This window comes from Rhinoderma darwinii, chromosome 5, assembly GCF_050947455.1.
Source record: "Rhinoderma darwinii isolate aRhiDar2 chromosome 5, aRhiDar2.hap1, whole genome shotgun sequence".
In the NCBI taxonomy this organism is placed as follows: Eukaryota; Metazoa; Chordata; class Amphibia; order Anura; family Rhinodermatidae; genus Rhinoderma; species Rhinoderma darwinii.
The window spans coordinates 24,760,472-24,787,464 of NC_134691.1; the positions used below are offsets into that span (position 1 = coordinate 24,760,472).

At 40.9% G+C, this 26,993-nt stretch overlaps 2 protein-coding genes across 6 annotated transcripts in view; one reads left to right on the forward strand and one right to left on the reverse strand.

Moving 5' to 3' along the window:
• The window catches only part of ATAD2 (ATPase family AAA domain containing 2), a 46,404-nt gene extending 45,692 nt beyond the window's left edge, over window positions 1–712 (reverse strand). Inside the window, exon 1 of one of the 2 annotated variants that reach the window (XM_075825765.1) lies at window positions 330–712. In XM_075825765.1, coding sequence (XP_075681880.1) covers window positions 330–512 — 183 coding nt within the window. In that variant the 5' untranslated portion in view covers window positions 513–712. The remainder of the gene's footprint in view (window positions 1–329) is intronic. The other variant, XM_075825766.1, reaches the window with a different exon arrangement.
• A 97-nt stretch (window positions 713–809) lies between these two features.
• NTAQ1 (N-terminal glutamine amidase 1) overlaps window positions 810–26,993 on the forward strand; it is a 144,171-nt gene continuing 117,987 nt past the window's right edge. The window contains exons 1-6 of one of the 4 annotated variants that reach the window (XM_075825768.1): window positions 810–904; window positions 1,082–1,243; window positions 1,521–1,620; window positions 8,444–8,494; window positions 12,414–12,562; window positions 15,117–15,241. In XM_075825768.1, the coding sequence (XP_075681883.1) occupies window positions 1,176–1,243; window positions 1,521–1,620; window positions 8,444–8,494; window positions 12,414–12,562; window positions 15,117–15,241 (493 nt within the window). In that variant the 5' untranslated portion in view covers window positions 810–904; window positions 1,082–1,175. Of the gene's footprint in view, window positions 905–947; window positions 1,244–1,520; window positions 1,621–8,443; window positions 8,495–12,413; window positions 12,563–15,116; window positions 15,242–24,209; window positions 24,231–24,427; window positions 25,038–26,993 lie in introns of those variants that run through there. The other 3 variants (XM_075825771.1, XM_075825769.1, XM_075825767.1) reach the window with 3 other exon arrangements.

Below are 26,993 nucleotides of genomic sequence, written 5' to 3' on the forward strand. Positions count from 1 at the left end.
GACCCTTCACAGCCAGCGAGGACAAGCCCAGACTACAGCCACAACACAGGGCCAAGCCAGTGCTGCCCCCTCCCCCATAGCTGGCTTCAGGGCACCACTACTAACCGACTACCAGTCACACAGGGCACCGCCACCACCAAACGCAACTCAAGTCACCCACATATGTAACAGCAGCGCAGCGAGCATCCTCCATGACAAGAAAAAACACACTGATGATCCTGTAGCTGCCAGATCGCCATAAAACATGTCCAGTCACCCACAGGGCGCGGTGTGTCGCCCTACATCACTTGCATGCACCACAGCCCCTCGGTAAATACTACAATACTCACACGTCGACGCCGCTCCTTACTCCCTGAGGTATTGTTTGGCGGTCTCTTGGAGCTTCTCGTATATTTGGCCTGCGGAGACTCCAAACTCAAAACATCGGAGCTATAATCCAGCAGCGTACTAATCTCGCAATACTGGGGCTCTGCACCGCCCTTAGAGCCGGTCGAGCTGCGAAGCTGCACCATCTTTTCACCGCGTACACTTCCAAATTCTGGCGCCACAAACTTTCCCTCACGAACCGTACTGCTACACTCAGATCGCTCCGCCGCTGGGCCTTTTTCCTAATACGAATAACTACGGGGAGCCGAATCGCGTCCAAAAAACACAGTGTATCATTTTCTATCGACACACCCCTCAATAAACAACACTTTATCCTACGCCCAGTCTGTCAGAATGAAAACTTATGTGGAACTTTTTTTCCTACGACACATCCTCAGCGGATGTACATGTTATTTCATAGCCTGGTACAGTTGAGTTTTAGCGCGGGAAGTTAATAAGGGATTTGATTGGTTCAATTCCACGATGCTACGCCCCTTACGCGAAACCAGGCGCCACTAGCAAGATAGATTCACTGCAGGTAACGCTGAACGCTACTACAGCTCCCATGATTCCTTTCCAAAGAAACGACTTGAGGGATTCATGGATATTGTAGTTTCATGGAGGGAGCGGGTCTGGTAGGCTAAAAAACGGTCTGGCGGGGAAGACACGTGACTGCGCTTGTATTCTTAAATAGTCTTTGCCTCCTGGTTTCTAGGGTAACGACTTCCTGTTGCCGTAGTTGTCATCCTGCAGGATGGGAGATTGGAGACACGCTGTGACTTGGTCGTGAGCTTCACGGGCTGGATGCCATGCAGGCAGCATTAGCGTCCCCAGTACTGCCAGGCCGCGGTGACTGCTGCTACACCAGCTGCTATTGGTAAGACTCCTATGAAACACCAGTCACCATGGAGTAATAGGCAGGCACAGCACATGGCGTTATAGTGGATTATTTACTTGTCATGTAAAGGGGTTATTCAAAATGTAAACAATTTTTATACAAAAAAACCTTCAACCAGTAGAACACAATATACGTCAGTCCATTCACTGCCATGGGACTACGGAGGAAATGTTACTTTATCGTAAGCCCAGGAGTAATGAAGGAATGTACCGTAATAACGTGTTATGTAATAATACATTTATATTGCTTTTGACAGTGAAGAAAATGTGTGGAAGCTGTGTGAGTATGTCCGAGATCGGGCGCAGCAACCTCTGGAAGACTTTTATGCCATCTTCCTATCCAATGAAAATAAGATGGTGAGACTAATAGTACTATCTCCAAGAATATAACTACTGTAATACTGCCCCTATATACACAAGAATATAACTACTATAATACTGCCCCTATATACAAGAATATAACTACTATAATACTGCTCCCTATATACAAGAATATAACTACTATAATACTGCCCCTATGTACAAGAATATAACTACTATAATACTGCCCAATATATACAAGAATATAACTACTATAATACTGCCCCTATATACAAGAATATAACTACTATAATACTGCTCCCTATATACAAGAATATAACTACTATAATACTGCCCCTATGTACAAGAATATAACTACTATAATACTGCCCAATATACACAAGAATATAACTACTATAATACTGCCCCTATATACACAAGAATATAACTACTATAATACTGCCCCTATATACAAGAATATAACTACTATATTACTGCCCCTATATACACAAGAATATAACTACTATAATACTGCCCCTATATACAAGAATATAACTACTATAATACTGCTCCTATATACAAGAATATAACTACTATAATACTGCTCCTATATACAAGAATATAACTACTATAATACTGCTCCTATATACAAGAATATAACTACTATAATACTGCTCCTATATACAAGAATATAACTACTATAATACTGCTCCTATATACAAGAATATAACTACTATAATACTGCCCCTATGTACAAGAATATAACTACTATAATACTGCTCCTATATACAAGAATATAACTACTATAATACTGCCCCCTATATACAAGAATATAACTACTATAATACTGCCCCTATATACAAGAATATAACTACTATAATACTGCCCCTATATACAAGAATATAACTACTATAATACTGCCTCCTATATACAAGAATATAACTACTATAATATTGCCTCCTATATACAAGAATATAACTACTATAATACTGCTCCTATATACAAGAATATAACTGCTATAATACTGCCCCTATATACAAGAATATAACTACTATAATACTCCTCCTATATACAAGAATATAACTACTATAATACTGCCCCCATATACAAGAATATAACTACTATAATACTGCCACTATATACAAGAATATAACTACTATAATACTGCCCCTATGTACAAGAATATAACTACTATAATACTGATCCTATATACAAGAATATAACGACTATAATACTGCCCCCTATGTACAAGAATATAACTACTATAATACTGCTCCCTATGTACAAGAATATAACTACTATAATACTGCCCCTATATGCAAGAATATAACTACTATAATACTGCCTCCTATATACAAGAATATAACTACTATAATACTGCTCCTATGTACAAGAATATAACTACTATAATACTGCCTCCTATGTACAAGAATATAACTACTATAATACTGCTCCTATGTACAAGAATATAACTACTATAATACTGCTCCTATGTACAAGAATATAACTACTGTAATACTGCCCCCTATGTACAAGAATATAACTACTGTAATACTGCCCCCTATATACAAGAATATATCTACTATAATACTGCTCGTATATGCACGAATATAACTACTATAATACTGCTCCTATGTACAAGAATATAACTACTATAATACTGCTCCCTATATACAAGAATATAACTACTATAATACTGCCTCCTATATACAAGAATATAACTACTATAATACTGCTCCCTATATACAAGAATATAACTACTATAATACTGCCTCCTATATACAAGAATATGAATACTATAATACTGCCCCCATATACAAGAATATAACTACTATAATACTGCCCCTATATACAAGAATATAACTACCGTATTTTCCGGACTATAAGGCGCACATAAAATGCTGAGAATTTCTCAGAAATAGAAAGTGCGCCTTATAATCCGGTGCGCCTTATATATGAACCCGACAGTAAAGAGAGGGGTTCATACAGGATCCTTTACCTCTATCGTGGGCGGCAGGGGTCGGCGGCGGCATACCACAGCACACACCATGCTCCTCCCCCCCGTGCGCCTATGAATTTATTCTTCACTTGGGTTTTTACAGTATCCATAAATGGATTGAGCATTACGGCCACCGTAGTCAGGAGCCACACTGAGTGATACTTACAGCTCTGTGCGCAGGATCCTTGCAATATATCTGTGCTTTAGCGTTAACTATACCCACTACCCCAAAAAATGCCTCCTGTTAAGAGACATGCTTATGATGCAGGTTTCAAGCTTAAAGCTATAAGTTATGCAGTAGAGCATGGAAATAGGGCAGCTGCAAGAGAATTCAACATTAATGAATCCATGGTGCGTAAGTGGAGAAAACAAGAAGATGCCCTCCGCCAAGTAAAGAAGACCAAACTGAGTTTCCGAGGAAACAAAGCAAGGTGGCCACAGTTGGAGGACAAAATAGAACAGTGGGTTATGGAACAGAGAAACGCAGGTAGAAGCGTCTCCACTGTCTCTATTCGACTCAAAGCCACTGCTTTAGCACGTGACATGGAGATCAAGGACTTTCGAGGAGGTCCTTCATGGTGCTTTCGTTTCATGAAAAGGCGTCATCTCTCCATTCGCACCAGAACTACTGTGTGCCAGCAATTACCAAAGGATTATGAAGAGAAGCTGGCCATTTTCCGCACCTACTGCATAACCAAGATAAATGAAAAGAATATCCAGCCAGAACACATTATTAACATGGATGAGGTTCCCCTCACTTTCGATATCCCCGTAAACCGTACTGTTGAGAAAACAGGGACCAGTACGATATCTATACGTACCACAGGAAATGAGAAGTCATCTTTCACTGTAGTTCTCGCTTGTCAGGCTAATGGCCAGAAACTACCACCCATGGTAATTTTCAAGAGGAAGACTTTGCCTAAAGAAAATTTTCCTGCTGGTGTCATCATTAAGGCTAACCCAAAGGGCTGGATGGATGAGGAGAAGATGAGTGAGTGGCTGAGGGAGGTCTACGTCAAGAGACCGGGTGGCTTTTTTCACAAATCCCCATCCCTATTGGTCTGTGACTCGATGCGCGCCCACGTGACCGATACTGTCAAAGCCCAAGTGAAGAAAACTAATTCGGAGCTTGCTGTCATCCCTGGTGGATTAACCAAAGAGCTCCAGCCGCTAGATATCAGCATCAACAGGTCATTTAAAGTTAAATTGCGAGCTGCATGGGAGCATTGGATGACAGAAGGTGACCACACATTCACCAACACAGGGAGGCAACGCCGTGCGAGTTATGCCACTATGTGCCAGTGGATCGTGGATGCCTGGAAGAATGTATCAGTCTCCAGTGTCATCCGAGCTTTCAGGAAGGCTGGAATCACCACTGAAGAGCCTAGCAGCAGCAACGAGACCGACTCGGATAATGAAGAGGAGGACCCCATGCTTGATGCCGAAATCGCCCAACTGTTCAACTCCGACACTGAAGATGACGGATTTGATGGATTTCTGGTGGAGGAATGAACTGAAAAAGTACGGTAAACGTTTTGATTTGCAATTACAGCTGAACCAGTTGCAAGTTATTGTTAAAAAGTGTAATAAATTTTGACTTGCAGTCTGAGCAATGGTTTATTTAACGGTAATGTGCTGCGCCTTATAATCCAGTGCGCCTTATATATGAAACAAGATTGCTTATAAGGCGCTCATAGAAAGTGCGCCTTATAATCCGGTGCGCCTTATAATCCGGAAAATACGGTACTATAATACTGCTCCTATGTACAAGAATATAACTACTATAATACTGCCCCCTATATACAAGAATATATCTACTATAATACTGCTCGTATATGCAAGAATATAACTACTATAATACTGCCCCCTATATACAAGAATATATCTACTATAATACTGCTCGTATATGCAAGAATATAACTACTATAATACTGCCCCTATATACAAGAATATAACTACTATAATACTGCTCCCTATATACAAGAATATAACTACTATAATACTGCCCCCTATATACAAGAATATATCTACTATAATACTGCTCGTATATGCAAGAATATAACTACTATAATACTGCTCCCTATATACAAGAATATAACTACTATAATACTGCCCCCTATATATAAGAATATAACTACTATAATACTGCTCCCTATATACAAGAATATAAATACTATAATACTGCCCCCTATATATAAGAATATAACTACTATAATACTGCCCCCTATATACAAGAATATAACTACTATAATACTGCTCCTATATACAAGAATATAACTACTATAATACTGCCCCTATATACAAGAATATAACTACTATAATACTGCTCCCTATATACAAGAATATAACTACTATAATACTGCTCCTATATACAAGAATATAACTACTATAATACTGCCCCCTATATACAAGAATATAACTACTATAATACTGCCCCCTATATACAAGAATATAACTACTATAATAATGCCCCTATGTACAAGAATATAACTACTATAATACTGCCCCTATATACAAGAATATAACTACTATAATACTGCCCCCTATGTACAAGAATATAACTACTATAATACTTCCCCTATATGCAAGAATATAACTACTATAATACTGCTCCTATATACAAGAATATAACTACTATAATACTTCCCCTATATGCAAGAATATAACTACTATAATACTTCCCCTATATGCAAGAATATAACTACTATAATACTGCTCCTATATACAAGAATATAACTACTATAATACTGCCTCCTATATACAGGAATATAACTACTATAATACTACCCCCTATATACAAGAATATAACTACTATAATACTGCCCCTATATACAAGAATATAACTACTATAATACTACCCCCTATATACAACAATATAACTACTATAATACTTCCCCTATATACAAGAATATAACTACTATAATACTGTCCACTATGTACAAGAATATAACTACTATAATACTTCCCCCTATATACAAGAATATAACTACTATAATACTGCCCCTATATACAAGAATATAACTACTATAATACTACCCCCTATATACAACAATATAACTACTATAATACTGCCCCTATATACAAGAATATAACTACTATAATACTGTCCACTATGTACAAGAATATAACTACTATAATACTTCCCCCTATATACAAGAATATAACTACTATAATACTGTCCTCTATGCATCTCAATATAACATGTAATATTGCCACCTATATACAAGAATATAACTACTATAATACTGCCCCTATATACAAGAATATAACTACTATAATACTGCCCCTATATACAAGAATATAACTACTATAATACTGCCCCTATATACAAGAATATAACTACTATAATACTGCCCCTATATACAAGAATATAACTACTATAATACTGCCCCCTATATACAAGAATATAACTACTATAATACTGCTCCTATATACAAGAATATAACTACTATAATACTGCCCCCTATATACAAGAATATAACTACTATAATACTGCCCCCTATGTACAAGAATATAACTACTATAATACTGCCCCTATATGCAAGAATATAACTACTATAATACTGTCCCCTATATACAAGAATATAACTACTATAATACTGCTCCTATATACAAGAATATAACTACTATAATACTGCCCCCTATATACAAGAATATAACTACTATAATACTGCCCCCTATATACAAGAATATAACTACTATAATAATGCCCCTATGTACAAGAATATAACTACTATAATACTGCCCCTATATACAAGAATATAACTACTATAATACTGCCCCCTATGTACAAGAATATAACTACTATAATACTTCCCCTATATGCAAGAATATAACTACTATAATACTGCTCCTATATACAAGAATATAACTACTATAATACTTCCCCTATATGCAAGAATATAACTACTATAATACTTCCCCTATATGCAAGAATATAACTACTATAATACTGTCCACTATGTACAAGAATATAACTACTATAATACTTCCCCCTATATACAAGAATATAACTACTATAATACTGCCCCTATATACAAGAATATAACTACTATAATACTACCCCCTATATACAACAATATAACTACTATAATACTGCCCCTATATACAAGAATATAACTACTATAATACTGTCCACTATGTACAAGAATATAACTACTATAATACTTCCCCCTATATACAAGAATATAACTACTATAATACTGCCCCCTATATACAAGAATATAACTACTATAATACTGCTCCTATATACAAGAATATAACTACTATAATACTGTTCCTATATACAAGAATATAACTACTATAATACTGCCCCCTATATACAAGAATATAACTACTATAATACTGCCCCCTATGTACAAGAATATAACTACTATAATACTGCCCCTATATGCAAGAATATAACTACTATAATACTGTCCCCTATGTACAAGGATATAACTACTATAATACTGCCCCTATATACAAGAATATAACTACTATAATACTGACACCTATGTACAAGAATATAACTACTATAGTACTGCCCCTATATACAAGAATATAACTACTATAATACTGCTCCTATATACAAGAATATAACTACTATAATACTGCCCCTATATACACAAGAATATAACTACTATAATACTGCCCCTATATACAAGAATATAACTACTATAATACTGTGTCCTCTATGCATCTCAATATAACATGTAATACTGCTCTGCTATCACAGGGTTCTTGGCTGTGTGGGAGATTTTCTTGGGTTTGTACGTGATGTTGCGCTGCATGTTGTGTCTATACATAATGTCACTATTTTCCTGATCTCTACAATGTATGAATTATTTTGCTGCTACCTGTTGCTCGCTCTGGTACATCTACCATGTTTCTTATTTTCAGATACCTATATGGAAACAGCGGTCTGGCAACAGGGAGGATCCAGTAATTTGGGTTGGTAATTTTTTTTCTTTTCTAACCTCAAGCTCCCAGGGTTATCCCTAAATATGAAGGATGGACCGCTGTTTTCTTACTATTAAAGCCAAAGTGTTCCATTGTAGACAAAATATTGTGTTCCGGACTCTTATCACGGAGTCAAGGTGTTAGGCCTCATGTGCACGGCTGTGATTTTCGGGTCGGCTGGCCAGGGAGTGTCACCTGCGAGCCGCCCGCAAATCGCGGACCATGCACATGGCCACATCCATTATTTCCTGTGAGCCCGGACCGCAGAACACGGCCGTAATAAGACATGTCCGTTCTTTCTGCGGTCCCGGCTCCTGGGCCATGCACGGACCATGAAAAGCATGTTTGTGTGCATGGCCCCATAGGAATGAATGGGGACAGAATTCTCACGTGGATTTTCGGGGGGGAGTTGCGGCCGCAAAAGCACGTTCGTGTGCATGGGGCCTTGGGTGGCCAATGAGACAGAAGAGCCCTATGTGAAGACGATGACTAGCGTGCCTACCGCATGACGGCTTAACAGCTTCAATTCTACATTGCCTGTTTCCTAAAGCTTTACATTAAAGTTTGTTCTCCCTTGAACAGCAACTCGTGTGTTTTTTTTTCTGTTTCGTATTGTAATATCTTTAGGCCCTGTCCATGCAGCGTGCACCCAACACATATATTTTGGCGTGTTTTACACACCAAAATATGCGTTGGGAGTAGCTTGATTGAGCTTCCCATTGAAATAAAGGGGAGAGTGTCATTAGTACATAAGGGAGTTTTTTTTCCCGCCAGAATAATTTTGAAATTATGCGTTGCGTAAAAATAAAAAATCATTAAAAATCTTTGTCACGTGAAGTGTGCTGAAACCACGCCAAATGTTCCCATAGTCTGTGTGCACAAAACTCTTAACCACATGGAAATAACGCGCCGAAAGCACTTTTAAAAAAAAAACGCTAGCGTATTTGACATGTTCACACTTTTTTTTTTTTTTTTTTTTTTTTATTAAACAAAATTTTATCGCTGTATGAATATGCCCTTATAGCAGTCGCTCTTAAAGGGAATGTGTCGCTGGGATTTTTTTTTTTTTTTTGTTAAAGAGTTAGTATATAAATGATTCCACGTTTTTTTTGAAATTTGTTCTCAAGTCATTAAATATTATAAATTAGTTTCTAATTTATAAAATTTCCATGTGCTGGTCACTAGAGGGAGCAATTCCTAAAATTGCAGCATTGAGCAACCTCATTGCTTTATGCTGCAAATTTGGAGAAGACACACTCGCTCTAGTGTACTCACACAATCCCCCCTCCTTTATCCTGGCTAGTGCCAGGAGAATGGAGGGGGTTGAATGTTCAAACCTCCTACACTGTGTGCCGCCAGTTTTTTGAGCGAATGCACAGTGTAGGAGGATTAGATACAGTGGTAATCACACAGTATAACATGAACATACACATACATAACTTACCTGCTCCTAGTCCTTGCGTCTGAAAATATGGCCGGAAGTCGTCATCTTACTGTCCGGCCGCGGCTTCTGGTCCACATGAAAATGGCGCTGGATGTCACTCGGCCAAAGACCATCCTTTTGGTCTGTGTGGGAGTGGCGCATACGGTGTCCCCTAAACCCAGTTCTACTTTTTTTTTTTTTTTCCTGCTTCCGTCGGGTTGGGAGTTAAGACGGCTACAGTGTAACTCGCTGATCTACGCTGTTTCCGTAACTCCCATAGTAGTAAATGGCAGTTACGGAAGCAGTGTAGCATGCGAGCTAGGCTATTTTATAAGTCATGGTTGGAATTTACTTGGTTCTACCGCAACACAGAGCAGTAGAACAGGGTTTAGGGGGCCCCGGTCTAGATAGGTGCTGGTTCCAGAGGTGGGACCCGCATCTATTTGACATCCTGAGGATATCTCATAAATGTCCTTCATGGGGAAGCCCCTCACCCCCTAATCACCTACATAGGAGTAAAGCTAAATGCTATGGACACCTTTTGAGGTAAAACATTTTTTTTTTACATATGTTAATGGTTAACTGGAGTTTAAAAGTGTTCGTCCACACGCGACGTCATTGCTGCGTTTTTGCCTTCCGCAAGCAGAATACAGTAACGGCAAAGTGTGTGAGATTAAACAAATCTCATCCCCCACGCTGCGTAACATTTCCGACCCGAAGTTGACCTGTTGTGCGTATTTTTCGTACTGCAGCGTGTGAAGTCCTGCTGCGGAAAGTGGAATGAATTGCTGCCTTTTTCAGTGGAGATGTCACCATCCCCCGGCATTGAGAGAAATGCAGCAAAATGCGCACCATTTTCTGCAGTATAAAAACGCAGGCAATGGTGCAGTTTTTCCTCAGCGGAATTTCGGCTAGTTTCTGCGGAGTGGCTCGAGAAATTTTCTGAAGTAATTCCATTACGTGGCCAAAATGTTGCACTACATTTACACCTGCAGTCTTCAGACCTTCGTTGGTTTCAGACTTCGGATGTGGTCGTGTCCAGCCCAGTAATACATTCTGGATGTAAGGTCTGTGACTCCCGGATGCTGCTGTCTTCTGCAGCCCATGAGGGATGTGCCAACAGACACTGATGCTGAGAAATGTGTGATCTCTCCTCCTGTAGATTAAGTGCTACATAGCCTGGCCTGCGATTTATTTTTTTATTTATTTTTTTTATATATTCACCCCCCCCCCCCCTCACTGTACTATCGTCCCTATTTATGCTGATTCAATTCAGCTTGTGTGATATGCATTTCCTCAACACTTGAATGCTCTCCCCCCTCTCCGAACTGCTATATAAAACCTCCTCCCCCTCCTTGCTGCTATCTCTAAGGAGCCTCACACACGAGCATGTTTGGTCGGTGATATACGCTCCATACGTCGGGATGCATTTCCTGGACCAAACACACTGCAGGTAGCCGGGCTCCTAACATAGTTATCTATGACGCTAGGTGTCACTGCCTCGCTGCGCGACAACTGTCCCGTACTGAGAACATGATTATACTACTGGACAGTTGTCCCGCAGAGAGGCAGGGACACCTAGCGTCATAGATAACTAGGATGTTAGGAGCCCGGCTCCCTGCACTGTGTTCGGTCCAGGAAATGCGGCTGACCTACGGAGCGTATATAACAGAGGCAGGAGGGGAAAGCAGATGATGTCAGCCTCTGATAGGAGTACTGTGCTGTCGGATCTGTCAGAAGCAGCAGGACAACCAGAGATGTACAGGAGTTAAACACTCTACAGCAGCAATATGATAGGATTTATTTATTTTACTTAAAAAAGGAAATTTACTTTTTAGGAAGTTGCTTAAATTTGCATTTAGTAAGCGGATGAACATAATTTCAGTGCAAAGGTGTCTATAATGATCACAATAGTGCGGTCTTCAGTCACACCACTAGAGGGATTTTAGAAGCTCTCTGCATACTGTTATTATTGAGTTCAATGTATAAATAGTATGCAGTAAGCGCCCCCTAGTGAGGGCAGGAGGCAGCCAGAATTTTATTTAACTTTTCTCCTATGCAGAGTAGTTATCTTTTGTATCCGAAACAGATCTAGCCCTATAAAGATATATTAAGAAATGAATCGGCATTGAATGTTGGATTTAAAAAGCACAGGGCTTTAAATGTTGGAAAGTAACTTTAAAATAGCAATAAATATTCCATTTATTGTTGAATCCTGCCATCCTTTTTTTTCTGGATTTGCTGATACAATTTTATCTGTGGGGATTGTATATCTTGACCTCTGCTGTCAGGATTTGTCTCCTGTTTAATCCTATGGTTTCTCCTGGAGATAAGCGGCATCAGAGGTGACCTGCTGCCGCTCATCCTGTGGGAATAACGTGAACGATGGTTTGTGGTTAAATTAACTGGAGCATGGACGTAAATTCTCTAAACTACAACCACTATATAACGATGAAATAATAACCTTCATTTTGGTTTTCTCTACAGGATTATCATGTTGTTCTGCTTCATGACTGCAGAGATGGGCAGAAGTTTATCTATGATTTGGATACTGTGCTGCCATTTCCATGTCCTTGTGATACATACATTAAGGAAGCTCTCCGCTCAGAACACAATATCCATAGGGACTTCAGAAGGTAAACTGCCAGATTAACAAATATGCCGGATTATCAGACGGTCACAGATAAGTACATGGAACATACTTTTAACCAGAGTTTCGCTTTAAAGCAGTCTGTAAAAATGTATCTAAGAGAAACTCCAGCAGACACATGAAACCATTCCCACCCCTATCCAATCCCACATTATAACGTTACACTTCTATTTTCTCCGATGCCACCTCTAGTAATCCAGTTTTTGCCCGCCATCTTTATTGTGGAAATCATTGTCTGCATATCCCATGATTCCTTGCCCAGACATCACATAGGGAGTTGTGGTGAGATCACCTCTATCAGCAGCTATAGTTTTCTAGAGTATTCAAAATTGTGAGCAGGATACCGGCGATCCAGAAATACAGGTACAAAGCACAGGAGAGGCTGGAGACTGCGCCCTGTGCAGCAGCATGCATGTTACAGGTGGTATCCAAACTTCAGTTCACTGCAGGATGGGGTAGATGTGACTGATTGGCAATAGACTTTTATATCATCCACAGACAGCAGCCATTCGTCAAGTGCATTCCCATATTGTTGTGCAGCAGCCCAATCAGATCCCACCTGATATTTTATTATTCAGAAACTTCAGCCCATGGGAGACGTGGAATCGCGCACACATTTAAAGGGTTAGTCCAGGATTATAACAACATGGCCGCTTTCTTAAGGAAATAAGTCTTATACGGTTTTACAGCTCGGCCTCATTTACTTCATCAAAGTTGAGCTGCAGTACGAGACACAACCCATTGAAACAAAGCAGCCATATTTTTCTAATCCTGGACAACCCCTTTAACATTTAACTACTGTAATTATATTCTTAAAACCAGAGAGGATGGGTCAATCTAGTACCGAAAGTCACCTATAGTTTAGGCATAAGTAATTGAGCTTTGGTAGTCCGTTTTTGAACTTTTGCAGTTCTCAATATGTCCACTTGATGTCAGTGTTTACAGTACTTTTTTTTTGTCTTTTTTTGACAACTTATTTTAAATTACAGGGAAATTTTACCTTGCCCTTTAAACATAACATTTTAGAAAATGGAGTCAAATTCCTTAAATGCTGTAAAGTGTACCTGAAAAGCTTAGCAATTTTCTATTTCTCATTTCCAATAGAAAATACATTACATATTCACAATGTATACTGCTTGCCTCTATGGCCTATGTTTCTTTTCTCCTGTTGTCCCTTCACTCTTATCGCCCCCCTGCTTTTGCCGCTGTCAAGCGTTGCGCTCTCGTTGTCAAGTGAAATCCGTCTCCAGTTCTAACATATGCTGGATACCGATTCTATCTTATCTTCCCTGCTCCTCCCTACCTTTCTCTGGAGGTAGTGTGTTTCACATGCTAGGCAGCAGATTCTGCTGCTCGCTGATTTTGCACTGCATAATTACAGCACTACCTTACACCATGTAATGAAGGGGGCATGTTGTCCGCTGTAAATATAGGCAATGTCTGAGAGGAATCATGGGAACTGTAGTATTTTACATGGTAATCCTGCCCACAGCAAACCCTAGCAAAATAAACTGTTCTGCACAGAACTGGGCAATCTAATGAAAAATAAGGACTTCTGAGCTATGGTGGCATTACCTGGTGAGCATTCAGACACATACAGGTACTATTCTGTTTCTTTCATAAGTTTACAAAACTCCTTTCTCCGCTTTGGACAATCCCAATTTGTTTAAAGGATCCTTTGTCAATACGCTGCGACCCCAGCAATCAACTGTTATCTGTGGGGAACAACTAGGGTATGTTCACACGGCTTATTTTCGAGCCATAAACGGATGAAAAACATACGAAAATTTGGCGCAGAATGCCGCCGAATTCAATGGGAAAAACGGGGTTCTGTTCCAACGGGCCGTTTTTTTTACGTGGCTGTTTTGAAAACGGTAAAAAAGAAACGGCCACGAAAAAGTGCATGTCACTTCTTGATGTGTTTGGAGCAGTTTTTCATGCTGTATTGAAACTTCTCCAAAAACGTCCATAAAAAATGTTGCGAAAAACGCAAGTGGCTTAAACATCTGACAATCGGGAGCGGTTTTACCTTGAATACAGCTCTGTATTTTCAGACGTTTTTGGTTAAGCGTGTGAACATAGCTTTACAGTAAGTATTCAATTTCCCTGAAGCGCCACCACAGGGGAAATAAAGCATTACACAGTGACATTTTATATTTGTGTTGTCTGTGTAATACAAGACAGGTCCTCCAGGGTGAGGTGATCTTTGTAACCGCTCTCCACTGAAGAGATGAGGACCCCTCTCTCAACTCGGAATTCGATTGGTTATGAGAAAATGAGATTTCTAATCTGGACAACCCCTTTAAGTATTTAGAATATGGATGTTAAAAATATGGCCGCATGTATTGCTTCCTTGACCTTGTATTTAGGGGTTTCCGGATATGGTGCAAATACACAGTACACGGAGTGGTGAGTGAGGCCTAAAGTATCAAATAGGGTTAAACTTGCCAAATCTGCAGTGTGGGTGGAGTTCTCCTTTATATTGCTGATTTAGTATCTTTCCGCTCTCCTAATATACAAGAACGTGTGTTCTCCTCTAGGAAGCTAAGGGTGAACCCGTCAGATGAGTATCTCAGGACTTTTGCATCTGACCGATCCCATATGAAAGACTCCAACAACGAGTGGAGGAAACCGCCGCCCCCTTATCCGTATATAAAGACACCAGGTGAGTGATTCGCTCCTCTGCAGGCGGCTTCCTCCTCTGTTGGGTTAAGTGTTCTTAAAGGCCAGCCTTTCATCTGTCTGAATCCCCTATTTCTGAAAATGTAATTATCTAGTATCTGTGGCTAACATTTCCTGGGAGGCTAGTGACCTAGCACGTTCAGCTTTTAACCGTTTATATGTTGAATTAATCTACAGTTCAGGTCATTGTGTACATACATTACTTATCCCGTACTGATCCTGAGTTACAGCCTGTATTCTACTCCAGAGCTGCACTCACTATTCTGCTGGTGGAGTCACTGTGTACATACATTACATTACTTATCCCGTACTGATCCTGAGTTACATCCTGTATTATACTCCAGAGCTGCACTCACTATTCTGCTGGTTACTACTGGAAATGATCTACAAGCTTGTTGTCAGACACCCCCCTAGCAGCTTAGCTGAGCTATAATTCAATGGGAGATTAAGGCTCTATTCACGCTTTCATCATGGCTTGTGTTTATAACTAAGCCATGACTGCTATGCCGGATCAGCTTATAAGAAGATACCCGTGAATCCTGAAACCCGGTTTTCTTTAAGGGGGTCGGTCGGAGTTCAAGGATTTTTGACTGAAATAATGCTGTATGGGTGGCTGTTTTTGTCATAAACCCTAATAGATTTAAATTAACGCTGATGTCAACAAGGCCTACATTTTCCCTACGGATCATTACACATCTGGTACACTGTAACGAGCCATGCACCTAGGTCAGGCTGTGTTCAAACCTGCATTGTCAACTCCGTTGATCTGCTCCGTCATAGGAGCAGAAAAACAAAATGTTCGATCTGCCGCACGATAGACACTAATGGTGCCCGATGGAACCCATTGACTTCTAATGGCGTTTGTCGGGTTCTGTTTGTCGTTTTGGCGGGAAGATTAGCGCTGTCCAGGAGGATAGAATCTTTGACGAAAGACCCTAACAAAGCCTCTGCAGATGTGTACGGAGCCTCAGTTGGACACAATTAGTATTGTTTCAGCCTCTGGATGTAAATAATGAATGTTTTAATTTAGTGACAGCCAGCAATGATCTTGATAATGGTGAGAAAGCATTGCCTGCAGTGAATAATTCCAGGTATGACTGAGCATAATTACTCTGCGTCCTGTTACATCGATACTGTAGCTCGCCAGAGAGCGAGAGATGCTGGTTGTTTTTTTGTTTTTGTGAAGTGTTTTTACAGCACTGGAGAGCAGTCTTGGGGTATGTTCACACACGGTGGTTTCAGATGTAATTTGGTCATTTTACGCCTCGAATTACACATGAAAAAACACCCCTAATACGCCTACAAACATCTACCCATTGCTTTCAATGGGAATTACGATGTTCTGTTCCCACGAGCCTTAATTTTACGCGTCGCTGTCATAATCCACGTGCGTAAAATGACAGCTCGTCAAAAGTGCAGGACACTTCTTGGGACGTCTTTGGAGGCGTTCATTGACTCAATTGAAAAACCGCTCCAAAAATGTCCGTAAACAAACGCTGCGAAAAACGCGAGTTGTTAAAAAAAAAAAAAACGTCTGCGAATCGGGTGCTGTTTTCGCCTGAAAACCGCTCTGTATTTTCAGAAGTTTCTGGTCACTGCGTGTGAACATGACTCCCCACTCTGGCTAATATACCAAGTCATGTGTCCCCCCTTCTGGGATGTCTGTATCCGATAATAGGACATATGGACAAAGTGATCGCTTATTACTCGGATATGCCATCACTATGCAACAACCTTCAAAATTTCTTATTTTGCAGTCAGGAAATTGGAACATTTTGCTTTACACCCAGAGGCATGAAACCTGTTCATAATTAATGCTTCTCAAAGCTGAGTGTTTGCTACAGTAAATGCATCAAATCCTCAGTGCGCTAAATACAGCAGCAAAGGTCAGTGATGTTTGGCGTATCCTGGAGCGGCCACCTCTCCATTCGTTCTCCGCCTGGATGCGGAAGGTCGCCCTGCCCTGTGGGACCCCCCCCCCGGTCTGGATATAGATGTATCTGCCATAAGTGTTTGAGTGGTATAACCCTTAAGGAAAATATCATCAATATTCATTTTAAACAGGCGAGCAAAACACAATGTTAGGGGTGCAAATATAAGAATAGAAGAGGGGTTTACACTGCGCCTCTGTTACTGGGGTCCTTGGATTTCCACTTTGAAAAGAAGTGTGACCAATTAGTCATGGGCTAAATGACACAAGAACATGTCACTGACTCGTGTGGTATAATGGAAGGCTGGGTTCACACGACCTATTTTCAGACATAATGGAGGCATTTTACGCCTCGCATTACGCCTGAAAACACGGCTCTAATACGTCGGCAAACATCTGCCCATTCATTTCAATGGGTTTGCCGATGTTCTGTGCCGATGACCTGTAATTTTACGCGTCGCTGTCAAAAGACGGCGCGTAAAATAACAGCCTTGTCAAAGTGCAGGACACTTCTTGGGACGTAATTGATGCCGTTTTTCATTGAATCCAATGAAGAACATCTCCAGATTACGTCCGTAATTGACGCCTCGCAAAAACGCGAGTACGAGCAATTACGTCTGAAAACAGCTCCGTAATTGGCGTTATCGTGTGCACATACCCTAAGCGCACCGAGATACACACAAGACAAAATAGCATCGAAAAATATTACGTAAACCTATATTGGATGACAAATGTTTTAAAATGTGTATATATAAAAAGGGAGGCTGACAATCCGCGATGAGTTGGGGGGGGGTGTAAGGTCTATATATATAATTTTCCAAGTATAGTAAACTGACACCAATTGTATGTCCAGAAGTACCGTATTATGTAGAATGCTACATAGAATGCTGGCAATAAGACCTATTACATGCAAAAGCAGCCAGTAGGAAGTTCTAGATGAGAGTAGACCGAGCAGACGCCAGCCGCAAGGTACGTTTCGCTATTGTGTATTTTTCTTATGTATTTTTATATACGTTTTTATTTTTTTTAAATATGTATTTTTTATTTTTCAACAATCGCAGACAAGTAAACAAATATTCAAAAATTCAACAGCATGTCCCATGGCAATAACCTCTCCGAACACTGATATCAATATGTTGCAGAAAATATATCCTACAAGTAATAGAAATTATTACAAATGATCCTCGTTAAAACGGTACGAGAGATTTTACCCCAAAAACAAGGAGAAGAAAAAAAAGAGTATCAATGTTCATAGGACATGTAACTCATAAAGAAGGGAAGGAGAGAAGAGGGGGGGGGGGGGGGGGAGAGGATGGACACGTGTATCCCCCGCAGTACCATAATTCCACACTGGTGTACAAGGATTCATAGCCTGATCGGTGTCACACCAGACAGCTGACGCTCCAGGTACCAGGTTGAGGAGCCAAAACATGCAATCTGCTTTTGTTTAATGTGAAGTGGCAAGAGAGGTATAAAATTCTCCAACAACTTAAAAAATCCCTCGGTTTCGTGCTCTTTCCGGAGGGAGGTTTCCACCCAATCTATGCGGAAAAGGTAGGATAGTTTTTCTAGGAAGATACGATGAGGGGGGGGGGGGGGGGCTGTTAGTTATCCAGACCTGTAGAATCGCCTTCCTAGCAGCCGCAGAGACCTAGTACAGCAGTTTTTTATGATGGTTCGGGATATAGAGCATGGAAGGTGGTAGGATCCCAAAGAGACCCCACTGTTGGGTTGAGGGGCATTGTATGGACAGGGTATTGGACATAAAACATTGAATCTTATGCCAAAAGTCAAGTTGTATTTTTTAATAGCACCATTTTGAGGCACATATTTATTGATTAACTTTTTTTGGGGGGGGGGGGGAATAGAAAAAAATCTGAAATTTCGCCACTTTTTTCCGTCCTAAATCTACGCCGTTTACCGTGTGCTATAAATAACACAATAACTTTATTCAGCGGGTTGTTACCATTGCAACGATACCAAATTTGTATAGTTTTTGTATGTTTTACTACTTGTACACAGTAAAAACGCTTTTTTTTTCAAAATTATTTGTTCTTGTGTCTCCATATTTGAAGAGCCGTAACGTTTTTATTTTTTGCCGATGCGTTTGTATGAGGGCTTTTTTTTGGCGGGAAGACTTGTAGTTTTTATTGGTACCATTTTTGAGTAGATGCGACTTTCTGATCACTTCTTTAATCACATTTTTTTAAAGTCAGGATTCACAGAAAACAGCAATTTTTCCATCTTTTTTTATTTAATTTTTTACGGCGTTCACCGTGCGGGTTAAGTAATGTAATAGCTTTATAGTCGGGGTCGTTACGGACACGGCGATATCAAATATGTGTAACTTTTTTACTATATTGTTTTTTTTTAATACTAAAGCAGTTTGTAAGGGAAAAAGTGGGTTTTTCATTTTTTTTTTTCCAATTTTTTTTTTTTAAATTAAACTTTTTTTTTAACTTTTTTTACTAGTCCCATTAGGGGACTTTAATATGCGATTCTGCGATCGCTATTATAATACACTGCAATACTTCTGTATTGCAGTGTATTATGCCTGTCCGTTTAAAACGGACAGGCATCTGCTAGGTCATGCCAGAGGCATGATCTAGCAGGCATTCGCTCCAGGCAGACCTGGGGGCCTTTATTAGGCCCTCGGCTGCCATCGCAGACACTCGGCGATCGTATCGCCGGGTGTCGGTGGGGCAGAGAATGGGAGCTCCCTCCCTCTCTCCAAAACCACTCAGATGCGGTGCTCACTATTGAGCACCGCATCTGAGGGGTTAAACGGGTGAGATCGATACTAATATCGATCTCACCCGGCAGAGCAGGGACGCTCCCAGCCCTCAGCTGCCAGATTTGACAGCTCCCTGCTCTGTTTACTTATTCCGATGCCGCAACGTAAAAAGTCTATGGCATCGGAATAAGGCCCGTTAGTGACCGACGTAAAAAGACTATGGGCCGGTCACTAACAGGTTAAAGGACATCTCCCAGTACATGGCTGATGGGAGGTATTTGGCTGCCGTGGTTACAGATGATAAGATATCATCATGAGTGATGTCATCTAAGTGGTCAACCCAATAAGATACACTCGATCGTGATTTAGCGTAGTCCAGTGGCTGTCTTAGAACATTATAGTATGTAGTAATTAGTCTCTTTCGGTGTTGGTGAGATGGAGTTAATTGACAGAAGAAGTCATCCCAGTCTTGGTCTTGTAACTGTCTAATGACCTTATGAGCATAGCTACAGGCCTGCATGTAGTAAAAGGGGTGTTGGCCCAAAAAATCAAACTGAATACGTAGTTCATTAAATGAATAGGGAAGGCGGGTGAGCGTGTTAATTATCTGACTAATACATGTCAACCCCCTCCGAGCCCATCCACGAAAAACCACATGGGAATTGGCGTTTTGGAAGTCAGGGTTATGGGTCCAGGGGAGGAGTAGGGAGAATCTAGGGTTTAATCCTAAGGCTATGTTCACACGGAGTATTTTGGGGGAGGAATATCTGCCTCAAAATTCAGTTTGGAACTTTGAGGCAGATTTTTCCCTCCCTGCACGCAGATTTTCGCCCGCGGCCATTGAGCGCCGCAGGCATAAAACAGCGCGAAATACGGTTTCTCTGCCTCCCATTGAAGTCAATGGGAGGTCAGAGGCGGAAGCGCCCAAAGATAAGGCATGTCGCTTTTTTTAAATCAATGGGAGGCGTTCTCGGGCCGTTTTTGCCGAGTTTTGCGACGCGGTTTCCGCTTCAAAAAACTCTGCAAAATACTCCGTGTGAACATAGCCTACATGTTGTCTGACCTTGGTCCATGTCTTCCAGGCGGACATGATTAGGGGATTAGCCCGTTGATCAGGCGTTAGGGCCGAGTAGGGAGTGTGTAGAAGGCATGTTAAGGAAATGGGTCTGGAAAATTGTAGATCTAATGTCGAATCAGTAAAGCAGGAGCTGCCGGTTATCCAATCCCCAATCACTCACAGTTGAGCCCATGTTGTATAAATGAATCTGCGGAAAGTTAACCCCTCCATGTTCACGGCATTGTTGCAGTATGCATAGACTCACTCGTGGTCTCCTCTGGTTCCATATGAACCCTTGGAAAAGAGCATTCAGCCGCCTAACGTCCACTGGTCTCGAGTATATAGGCAATGACTGTAGTAAGTATAACAATTTAGGGAAGACAACCATTTTCAATAGATTTGCCCTACCCAAAAACGATAAGGTAAAGTGCCTCCAAGCAACGAGTTGGGATTCCAAACATGCTACATAGGAAGTAAGATTTTGTTGATATAAACGTGATGGTCGTCTCGTTATTCGCACCCCCAAATAGGGAATGTAGTCAGAGTTCCATTTGCATGTTTTGAAGACCAGAGTGGCCTGGAGGGGGACCCTTGAGTATTAGGGCTTCTGATTTTTGTATATTGATTTTAAAACCTGACTAGGCGCCATAAAACTAGATATCCTGGAGGATTGGTTGTAGCGTAGAGGTAGGGTTGGATATGAACCGCAAAATATCATCTGCAAATGCCGATAATTTAATTTGAGAGCCTCCGATTTGTATACCCTGAAAACATGCTAGGGACTGGAGATGACGGAGAAGGGGATCTAGGGACAGGTTAAAAAGTAACGGTGAGAGGACACCCCTGACGCGTGCCCCTGAAAATAGGGATCGGAGGTGAGTTTTATATACGTTTTTAAAACTTTATCTAATAAAGATTTACGGAATATTGTTCAGTACCATTTTGTCTTGTCTGTATCTCGCTGCTCCTACTTCTGGATACACACCAGTTGTTTTTTAGTTTCTGAGGGAGAGTTCCAAGATCTATCTGGCTCGTCCTGATCCGCTCTGAACAGAGATTTGACGGATCTGCTCGCGTTCTATAAACCTGCTGAGAAATGTTTACAGCAGTCACCGCACAAACATCAGGGTGTGACCGATACGTCTGATGAAGATGTCACTCTAAGGCCATGTTCACACGCTAAAGAAATCCGCTCCGTATTTTACAGCCGGTTTTTAAGCAACTTGCGTTTTTGGAGCGGTTTTTCTATAGGCAATGAAAAACGGCTCAAGAAGCGACATGCACTTCTTTTTACGAGGCGTTTCATTACATTAACCCGCTTTCGCACCGTGCCGTACATTTACAGGTCTGGCGAAAAGCAGTACTTTGCACAGCGCCGTAAATATATAACAAAAATCGGACGAAAAAAGTTCTATGAACCATAACCGTCTTTAAGGCATATAAAATACTTTATGATGGGTGTGCACAGTATATTGAATACAAGGTAATATGCAATAAACAACCAAATGTATAATCTATAGGCTACCAATGGTATTTTAAGATCTAAAAAAAACATCTGGTTGACTTAAAAAATTAAAAAGCCTGAGTGTGTGCAGCAATGTATGTATGTGTGTGACTGGTAATTTAGGATAGTACTGGCTCACCTAAATATAGGAACGGGAAAGGTGCAGCGTATCACCTCGACGCGCGTGTCTCGTATTAGTCAGCAGGATGTACGGCGCTGACATGCTGCGGGCTCAGGAGCAACTGCGGCACTGAAGTTGTTTCACGGAGGGAGGGGGCTGCCTTTGTAAGGCCACCAGGCCATGTGTTTGGGTAAGAAAACACGGTGTAAACACTGAATTTTCCGCAACAGATTTCATTGCAGAAAATTTGCAGCGTATTACAGTAGCAACAGCATGGTTAAGATCTCAGCAAATCTCATCCCCACATAGCGGAAAGAATCAGCCCCAAAAAAAAAACAAACACACACATTGACCAGCGGTGCAGATTTTTTTTTTCAGCCGCAGCATGTCAATTTATGCTGTGTTGCAAGTTTTCCCCACTGCACGTAAGAAAAAAAAGTTATACTTACTTACCTAGAGTTCCCTGCTTCTTCTCCAGTCTGGCCTCCTGGGATGTTTCATCCCATGTGACTGTTGCAGCCAATCACAAGCTGCAGCAGTCACATGGCCTGCACTGTCATCTTAGGAGGCTGGACTATGCACAGTAGAGAGGGAGGGGGTAAGTATAAACTTTTTTTACATTTTATTTTTTTTTTCTCCGGCGCTGCTTTCCGCAGTGGAAATTTCGCCTGAAAATACGCACCATGTTGTTTTTCGGACAGCATTCCCTGCGGTATTAAGGGCAGAAACGCTGTGCAGCTTGAAGTGTATCCGCCCTGAACACGTGGCGTGTGTTCTTACCCTTAATGGTTTGCCATAGACGTGACCCCTTTTAGTATAACGCTAATAGGCTTAATATACTGCAATACAGAAGTATTATTGCAGCGATTTAAATGCATTTTTATATATGCGCGCGCGCGCACACACTGCAAATAATGAAAGGGTGCAAAAGACCTCCTCGTTCAGACACATGACCAGTGTCCCAAGATACACCACTATTCCCAAAAATACGAGGCAGCAATTCCTTCTCAGTGAAAAGTGTGTGTATGTGTGTGTGTGTGTATGTATGTATATATATATATATATATATGTGTGTGTATAAAACCCTTTCCTCCCATAAAGTAGCTTTATTATGGGAAAAAAAAAATTATGCATAATTGGTATCGTTGCATCTGTGACAACCTAAACGATAAAGTTTTGACATGATTTAGCCCGCACAGTGGACCCGTAATTACGGGCCTTTTTACGGTCGTGTGCATGGGGCCTAAAAGTAATGATTCTGGGGAAAAAAAATTCTTCTAACTCTACGTTGTGCTGTTTCTATTTTATTCCTCTTTAGAAATATATAAATAAATTGACAACAATGTTTTACCAGTTGGAGGTGTGTCCTTAAAAATAAATCTGACCAACCATCTGGGTGTCGGACCTGCATTGATGATATACTGAAGGCCTAATCCAGTGGGGAGGTCATCAGTTGTCCAGTAGGGGACAACCGCTTTTAAGAGCTGCAAATTACGGTGTGTAAGGGCAAGCGCTCGATGGTCTGGCCATTAATCCAACCATATAGACTTGGTGACCCCCATCGCTGTACAGTGTGACTGATTTACAATTTCATCCCAATCAAAGTATAGGGAAGAATGAAGCTGCAGACTGTTGGATAGGCTATTAATGGAGGGATAGGCTACAAACAGGTAATTCTATCCTGCCGAATATATATATATATATATATATATATATATATATTATTTTACAGGTCATAAAATGTTATAGAGCAGGGCATGCTGGGACTTAGACTATGACACTAGAGGTGCAATTAATTAGTGCAATTCCATCCCCTTCTATAGGATCTTCTATGAACCTGGATGACTTCATCAGTATGGACCCACGTGTAGGTTACGGCGCTGTGTACACATTGGCAGCTTTCACAGAACGTTTCGGTACACCTGTCTGACGTATTGTGCCGCTCTAGTTCATGGGGACAACACTTTGAAATGAGCCATTGTGAAGAAGTTTCCACCATGCATAATTCATTTGGGCATTGTAAATGTTCCACCGCTCAGTGGATTCCTACAGTTCAGCGCACATGAGAAAACAACGAGGCATTGACTAATAGTACAGCACGGTATCTGCCAATTAAAGGGACACTGCCTAGAAGCATATAGGAAGAAAAATCTGGGGGAGAGAACCTAGGTTTACCTTCTGCTGGAACCCTCCTTTTTGGAAGTTTATCTACAGGGGGCGGGGCTTGGTTTATCTGCAGCTTAGACCGAGCAGTGTAAGTGGCTAAGCCCCACCCCTTTCATACAATTCCGTATAACGAGAGGAAAGGAGGAGATGGAGAAACTTCCTTTTTTTTTTTTTTTCTTAAAGAGGAAAGCTGAAGAAAACCTTTATCGTGCTGTTATTTATATTTACGAGGGTAAAATAATAAAGCACATATTTTACAAATTTCAATTGACCGCTTTTGTTTTTTGGCCACAATATTTGCCGTCCTAGAATGTGGTGTAATAGCATTAAATTTGGTTTTCCTCATCGTTTATTTCATGGCTTTGGATCCTAATAATGGAAAATTTAGAAAAGGTATCTAAATTTTAACGGTTCAGTTGTTGTTTTCAAGATCTCTGCTTGTTGTCAATAAATAGAAGCATTCTTGTTTACATTCATAAACTGAAAACCATCCTCGTTTAGTCCTGCTCAAAGCTGAGGCTCAGGATTTTCTACAATGTAGCATAGCAGTTCAGGTAAAATCCATCAGTCTGGAGGTAAGAACAGGAGACAGATTTTGGGCTGATGCTGTCTGTATGTAGCTCACAGAAATTTGCCTACATTGTAAGGGTATGTTCACACGAGGGCGTCCGTAACGGATGAAATTACGGGGATGTTTCAGCCTGAAAACATCCCCGTAAATTCAGCCGTACCGGCATGTGCAGGCGCTTGAACGCCGCGTCAATTACGGCCGTAATTAGCGCTGCTATTCATTGGAGTCAATGAATAACGGCTCCAATTACGGCCAAAGAAGTGACAGGTCACTTCTTCTACGCGGGCGTCTATTTACGCGCCGTCATTTGACAGCGGCGCGTAAATATACGCCTCGTGTGAACAGACAAACGTCTGCCCATTGCTTTCAATGGGCAGATGTTTGTCAGCGCTATTGAGGCGCTATTTTCAGACGTAATTCGGGCGTTTTTGTCCGTAAATAGGCCATGTGAACATACCCTAACAATTCCTCACCTGTGTGAAGTACTAGGTTTGCATGGGTTTTCACGAGCGATCTATAAAACAGGGATACATTTTCCGTTGTTTTCCTATGACTCTTTTACACTGTCTTGCCTCTCTCTCTCTTGGACTGATGTGTAATGTGCTGGGCGTCCAGGCCACTTAGAGGTTTCAAAATTAAGTAACCAGAGACTGATACTATGTGATATATATGATGGAAGCCGCTATTAGTAAAAGGTTACTCCCACCTTAGACATTTAGGAGTGTTTAGAACTTCTTCTTCTCTGACTATATTCTTATATACACTCCCTACAGCTGCTCCTATGCACGGAAAGGTGCGTGAATATATATGAATATGGTGTATTTGCCTTGTACACGCTGTGGACAACTGGATGATGTATTAACCCCTTAGTGACCACTAATACGCCTTTTTACGTGATTCACTAATGGGCTTTAGGCTAGGCTGACGCCTTTTCACGTCAGCCTAGTCTAAGTCCTGCACGGGTCTCCCGTGCAGGCAGGAGCCAGGGCACTGCTGTCTGATGACAGCTGAGCTCCTGCTCCAACGCCCGCGATTGAAGTTTACTTCGATCGCGGCCGTTTAACCCGTTAAATGCCGCCGTCAATAGCGACCGCAGCATTTAACTTTGTTTACAGAGGGAGTGCGCTCCCTCTGTCACCCATCGGCGGCCCGCGAATGCAATCGCGGGTCTCCGATGGGGTGTCATGGCAGCCGGGGGACTGATAAAAGCCCCCAGGTCTGCCCTGGACATATGCCTGTTAGGACGCGCCGGAGGCACGTCCTAACAGATTGCCTGTCAGATTTACACTGACAGGCAATAATGCATTATAGCAGCGATCGGAACATCGCACAGTAAAGTCCCCTAGTGGGACTAATAAAATAAGTCATCAAAGTGAAATAAAGATTATTAATAAAAAGTACAGTAAAAAAATAAATCCATTTTTTTCCATAAAAAGTGGTTTTATTTAGTAAAAGTGTAAAAAAAAAAAAAAAAGTACACATATGTGGTATCGCCGCGACCGTAATGACTCCATTAATAAAGTTAATATGTAATTTAAACCGCAAAGTGAACACCGTAAAAAAAAAACGCAAAAAACGATGGCGAAATTGCAATTTTTTTCCATTGCCCCCCAAAAAAGTCATAATAAAAATGAATCAATAAGTCCCATGTA